The sequence below is a fragment of the Chrysochloris asiatica genome, unplaced genomic scaffold, assembly GCF_000296735.1.
Source record: "Chrysochloris asiatica unplaced genomic scaffold, ChrAsi1.0 scaffold00146, whole genome shotgun sequence".
NCBI classification, from domain to species: Eukaryota; Metazoa; Chordata; class Mammalia; order Afrosoricida; family Chrysochloridae; genus Chrysochloris; species Chrysochloris asiatica.
In genome coordinates, this window is record NW_006408664.1 from 8944903 (window position 1) to 8951569 (window position 6667).

General features: G+C 35.8%; 1 protein-coding gene across 2 annotated transcripts in view; it reads right to left on the minus strand.

Moving 5' to 3' along the window:
• The window catches only part of DOPEY1 (dopey family member 1), a 114301-nt gene that overhangs the window by 15941 nt on the left and 91693 nt on the right, over positions 1-6667 (minus strand). For both annotated transcript variants that reach the window (XM_006870659.1, XM_006870658.1), the window contains exons 25-30: positions 5981-6047; positions 5457-5601; positions 5218-5297; positions 4058-4167; positions 3488-3637; positions 3271-3332 (exon numbers count right to left, since the gene is read on the minus strand). In XM_006870659.1, the coding sequence (XP_006870721.1) occupies positions 3271-3332; positions 3488-3637; positions 4058-4167; positions 5218-5297; positions 5457-5601; positions 5981-6047 (614 nt within the window). The remainder of the gene's footprint in view (positions 1-3270; positions 3333-3487; positions 3638-4057; positions 4168-5217; positions 5298-5456; positions 5602-5980; positions 6048-6667) is intronic.

The following is a 6667-nucleotide window of genomic DNA, read 5'->3' on the forward strand; positions in this document are numbered from 1 at the left end:
CCTCACTCCCCACATCCCAGTAACCAGCAAAGAATCTCCCTCCCCTCCTTTAGTATGGGTTCTTTTTCTTAGTCTTTTATAGTACTGGTCCTATGCAAGTAATCTTCTTTTGTGACTAATTTCACTCAACATAATGTCTTCAATGTTCACCCATGTTATGTGATATCTTACAACTTCCTTGTTGTTCTTCAGGGTAGCATAATATTCCATTGTGTGTATGTACCACAGATTATCCATTCTTCCATTGATGGGAACTTAGGCTGTTTCCATCTTTATGCTATTGTAAATAATACTGCTATGAACATTGGTGTGCATATATCTTCTCGTGTTGTGGTTCGTTTTTCTTGTGGGTAAATACCAACTAGAGGAATTGCTGGGTCATAAAGAATTACTATTTCCAACCTTCTAAGGAAGTGCCATATTGCATTCTAGAGAGGCTGAACCATTTTGCAATCCCACCAGCAATGCAGGAGTGTTCCAGTCTCTCTACATCCTCGCCAGCATTTATTGTCCTCTACTTTTTTGAACTTTGCTGTTATTGCTGGTGTGAGATGGTATCTCATTGTTGTTTTGATTTGCATCTCTCTAATGGCTAGTGATTGTGAACATTCTTCATATGTTTGTTGGCTGCCTGGATCTCCTCCTTGGTGAAGTGTCTGTTCATGTCCTGTGCCCATTTTTTAATTGGGTAATTTGTCTTTTTCTTATAGAGGTGTTGTAGTTTCCTATATATTTTAGAAATGAGTCTCTTGTCTCAGAACCAATGGTTCTTGATCATGTGGTACCTTGTGAATGACTAATTCTTTTTGGTACAGTGACGCTGTATTCCTTCCAGCTTCTTTTGATGCTTCCAGAATCATTCAATATTTCATCGACAGACTGTTTCAACAGCTGAATGTGTTCTTTTCTTTGTGTTTTCTAACTCCAGGTCTTTGCACATTTCAATAAAATATTTGACTTTATCTTCTCCAGCTGCCCTTTGAAATGGTCTGTTTAGTTTTTTACTTCATTTCTTACAGCTATGATATTCTATGCTTAAGAGTAAGTTTCAGAGTTTCTTCTGACATGCACTTTGTTCTTTTATTTTCAATGACATTTTACTTTCTTCACATATGAAATTCTTGATGTCATCCCCCAACTCTTCTGGTCTTTGGTCACTGGTGTCTAATCCATCAAACTCTATTCTTGAGATAGTCTCTAAATTCAGCTGCTCCTCAGAACCCCTATACAGGGTTGGTTGAGTCGGAACCGACTCAACACCACTTAACAACAACAACATACTGAAGGTCATATTTTGGCTTTTGTGTAGTTGTTTTAATTTTCTTCAGCTTTAACTTTGAAATAAGCTATTGATGGTCTGTTCCACAGTTGGTTCCTGGCCATGTTTTGGCTGATGATACTGAGCTTCCCCATCATCTCTTTCCATAGATGGAATCAATTTGATTCCTGTATATTCCATATGGTGAGGTACATGTGTATAGTTTCCTTGTCAGTTTTTTTAAAAAAGGTATTTGTAATTAACAAGTTACTGGTCTTGTAAAATTCTACTATGTGATATCCAGCATCATTTTTATCATTAAGGGCCTATTTTCTAACTACTGACTTTTCCTCTTTATTTCCAACTTTCATTCCAATCACCAGTAATTATCAATGCATCCTGATTGCATGTTTGATGAATTTCAGACTGAAGAAGTTGGCAGAATTCTTCAGTTTCAACATAACTGGTTTTGATGGTTGATGCACAAGTTTAAGTAACAGTGGCATTAACTAGTTTTTTTTGTAGGCCTATGGATATTATCTCATCATAGACAGCTTTGTACTTTAAGATAAACCCTGAAATGTTCTTTCTGAAGAAGAATGCGACAGCATTCCTCTTCAATTTGTTGTCCTCAGCATATGACTGTCTGATTAAAAATGGCTAATACTAATCCATTTTAGCTCGCTAATGCCTAGAACATTAATTAATCTTTATGCATACTATTTCATTTTTGACAACTTTCCTAGATTCATACTTCGTACATTCCATGTTCCAATTATTAATGGTTGGTTGCAGCTATTTATGCTCATTTTGAGTTGTGCCAAATCAGTAAATGAAGGTCCCCAAAGCTTAAATCCATCCATGTCATTAAAGTCAACTATAGTTTGAGGCGGTAGAGCTCATCTCCATTCTTAATTTGAGTGCCATCCAACCTGAGGGGCTCATCTTTCAACACAGTATCTGATACTGTTCCATTGCTACTTATAAGGCTTTCATTGGCTACCCATTCAGAAGTAGTTTGCCTTCTTCCTAGTCTGTCTTACTCTAGAAGTTCTGATGAAACCTATCCACTGTGGATAAAAATACTGGTGGCATAGCTTCCAATATCACAGCAACATACAACCTACCACAGAATGACAAACTGACAGACAAGTGGCTGTTGAGTTCTAGAAAGGGACAAGATTAGGGCTGTAGGGTGGACGGGGTAAGGATTACCAAAGAAGTTCTCACAGGACAACCCTTGCTCCCTTCAAAGATGAGCATGTATATTGTCATGATTGAAAAAAAAAAATTTCTCAGTGCAACTTTCCTGGCCTTTTTCTTATCAGTACACTTTTAAATTTTCTTAAACCTTCATAAGAACCTCTAGGATTGTCCTGTGTCCTTTGTAAAAGATTACCCCTTTGGGATCCCAAAAAACAGTTGCCATCACATTCTGAGCTGATCGCTCTTGGCCTTGCATTTAACTGATCTGGCAGATATTCTCAGAATTCATTGTTTTGATTGGACTTTTTTTTTTTTTAAATACTGAAAGAACTTGTCTGTAGCTATGCACTGATCAGAGACATGTTCAAATATGCTTTGTTTGGAATTTACCCATGTATGAAATGAAACCCTAGTAGCAAAATTTTTTACTTTCCCTCATATTTGTCAGGTACTGAGCCTGGATGGCATAATGGGTTATGTGTGGGCTGCTAACCACAAGGTCAGCAGTTTGAGTCCACCAAGTGCTCTGTGATATAAAGATGTGCTTTTCTGTTCCTGTAAAAATTTACAGTCAGAACTGACTCAACAGCACCTATTCAGCCAACCAGCCAGTGCTGGGGAAACACAGTTAAGTCAGAAATGAACCTTCCCTTCCACTATTTATCATTAACTTGCCTACGGTACGTTTCAAATATTAACTTGACAAAGAGCTAACTCAGTAGTTTCCAGAAAAAAGCAGTGTAAACAATAAGAATGAAACATGTACATGAAAGACATTACATGGGTTGTCACCTCATAATACTCACTCATCAAATCTCTAAATGTTGTCTTATCATGTGTCATCAAATTGTCCATAATTGCTCTCCAACTGAAATATACAAGGATTTGATATGTAAATAAGATGTTGTTGTTTCTGCTGTTACCATTAAAGGAAAAGAGTTCGATTTTATGGGCTAATAGTTGTGTTTAACAGACTTTTTGAATTGAATGATCATGCAGAATAAAAGCAATACAGCAACTTACTGGTTAACACAAGAGGCATCCATCTGAAAGAAACTTGGATCCATAAAGAGGTCAAAAGCTTCTTTCTTCCAGGCTCTCCGTGTGTACTGATACCCACTGAGACTGCTAAGCAGCTGGACGCAGGCTCGATAACTAGGAGCATTATGTGCACTATAAGGAAAAATGAGACCAACCACCTTAGCTTCACTGTTATAATTTTGGTCATCATCATAAGAAGAAATGAAACAAAGTTTCATAATGAAACAATATCAGAATCTGTGTTTTGGTAAAAGACAAAAATAATGTCATTTTAAAATTCTGAAGGACTGGAAAGGAAGATGGAATGGAAATAAGAATCACAGTGAGGAAGTGGGATAACTGACATTACATGGAAGGAACTGATTCACTGAAATGAAACGAAGAGTATGATTTGTTGGATGATTTGATGACCTGCTCTGTAGATCTTCCCTCAATTCACAATAAAGTTTAAAAAAAAATGTCATTTTGTGGTAATTCTAAAAATAGTAGTAAGAAGACAATTTGTTTTTGCAGGCTAAGGACTTAAGAAACCTATATAAATAATAATAGTACCTGTGATTTCGGAGGTAGGGCACGACATAATGCATAATATTTACAAGTAATGGAATAACCCGCTCCTTTTCATCACTGTAGAAAACCATATCCAAAAGATGAGCCAAAACCTAGGAAATGAAAAATGAAATGGAGAACAATCTATGAGCTGAAACGGATATCCTCCAAAGGAATCTATTTTCAGTCCATAAGAATGCCCAGATACTTTTAAATAAAACAAAAATGATGTATAATTATTATGAAGTGCCATCACTTGTTTGCAACTCATAGTGACCCTGTATAGGGTTTCCAAGGCTTTAGAGTCTTTGCAGGAGCAGAAAGCTTCATCTTTCTCTTGCAAAGTGGTTGATGGATTTGAACCACTGACTTTGTGCTTGAAGTCCAGGGTTTATCATATGGCGTCATTGCATGGCCCACCCTAAATCATTTTTATATTAATGGATTCTGCCATCAATTGCTTTTTTGTTCACTGGAACAACAGTTTATAATAGGGGCAAATCTTACTATTTCTAACAGGGAAGTTCGGAAACAGCGGTCAAGAGCCTTCTAATATAAAACCGTGAGAGTAAAGAGCAAATTCAGTAGTAGAAACTCAGTATTGTCTCTCCTCATGCTAAAATGTGGCTTGGAAACCAAACAACCAACTAACTAGAGTGTTCAAATTCCAATTCCGTCAACTAATAGCTATTTGGCCTTAGTCATGTTGCTCTATCTAGCCTTTGTCATGTTCAGTAAAGGGAAGCTCATTGACACGGAGTTAATTCTCATAGTGGAACTAACAATATAAAAAAGAATATGTCAGATGATGTCTATGGTTGGTAAACTGTAAAGTCCTATATAATAGCAAACGTCTTCATACCACCTTTAGCCCTCCCAAGATAAAGGCTTTAAAAAGCACTTTACGTCTTAACAAATGGACCTTGTAAAATATGTGTGGGATGAGAGGGGGAATATCTAAAGTTATCACAGGTAATATTTAGAAAATTAAAAAAATTGAATAAAGATCAGAACCTTAAATTGTTTAGTTCCATTTAACAATCTCTAGAAGTACAAAATGATTTTTCAAATTTAAAACTTTCCCATAAAAATTACATGCTAATGTATAATTGTGAAACTATTTAGATGAAAGTTTTTGTGAAAAAACTTTGTTCAAGATTTACCTCAGAGAGTAATGTCAATGCATGAACACTATATACAGAGGGAGTTATGTTTGAGGTTTCCATCGCAGGTGATAATATATCTAAGTAAGAGAAAAGACAGATAAAAATAAAGATACCGTTAGCTACTTTCCCACAGAAAAAAGCCACATACTAAACATGCAAAAAAGGTGATTTTTTTGGTACTTAGGATGCTGAATTTATTTCTTATGAATATAAAGCCTAATACTTGAGAGCAATACCTTCAACGTCAGATTCCAAATTGGTTCCATCCACCATTATTTTGGGAGAAGGCTTAACTTCCAGGTTTCGTCTCAGCCATGTTGTCTGTTCTAAAGAAGAGCCAGCAATTGCACCAATTGCATCTACTATCTTATGTGTTACATCCTAAAGAAATATAGAAGAACTATGAATAAAAATGCTAACATTATATTGTTGTTGTTAAGTGCCCTCAAGTCAGTTCTGACTCATAGTGACCCTGCATAGGGTTTCTAAGGAGGAATTGGTGGATTCAAACTGCTGACCTTGTGTTTAGCAGTCCAACATGTAACCCACTACAAAATGAGAGCTCCAACACCATATATTTATTAGTTATGAACTTCTGTTGCTTAGAATTCTGACAGTATAGTATACACTGGTTTTCATAAAATCATGAAATGTTAATAGTTGGAATAAACTAAGAATTTTATCTGACCCTACCATTTTTGAGTTGAGGACAATACAAACACACAGCTCTGGAAACCACCCACAATTGGTAATGCTTTACCTGAAGATCTCTTTGGTCTTTTTTATTTTCCAAACTAGGGTTTTTCATAATAAACTCATTCAGAACCCTAAAGAAAAGAAACAGAAACAAATATTATTCTAAAAGATGATGCAATCTAACTTTTCACAGTGAGCAAGTAGCTTTGTGACCTCAATATATGTTTTAAACCTACAATGGATACATATACATACTTTATGACTCAAATGAACTAATACACATATGCATAAGACATGTACAAGAATGTGCATAGTAGCATGATTTTAAGTAAAAAATTAGACAGAATCCAAATATCCAGCAACAAGAGATCAATTGTGATGTGTTCCTACAACAGAATAATAAACAGCAACAAAATGAATACATTACAATTAGATAAAATTACATGAATGAATCTCACATACCTATAAGGGGGCTTCAAAGAGTTCATGAAATAATGGAATTAAAAGATAATGGTCAAAAGGCATTTGACAAAATTCAACATCCATTCCTGATAAAAACACTCAACAAAATAGGAATTGAAGGGAAATTCCTCAACATAATTCAGAGCATATATACACAAAACCAACAGCCTACAATACTCTCAATGGAGAGAATTTGAAAGCCTTCCCTCTGCAAACAGGAACCAGACAAGGATGCCCTCTGTCACCAAACCTATTCAATATTGTGCTGGAAGTCTTAGCAAGAGCTATA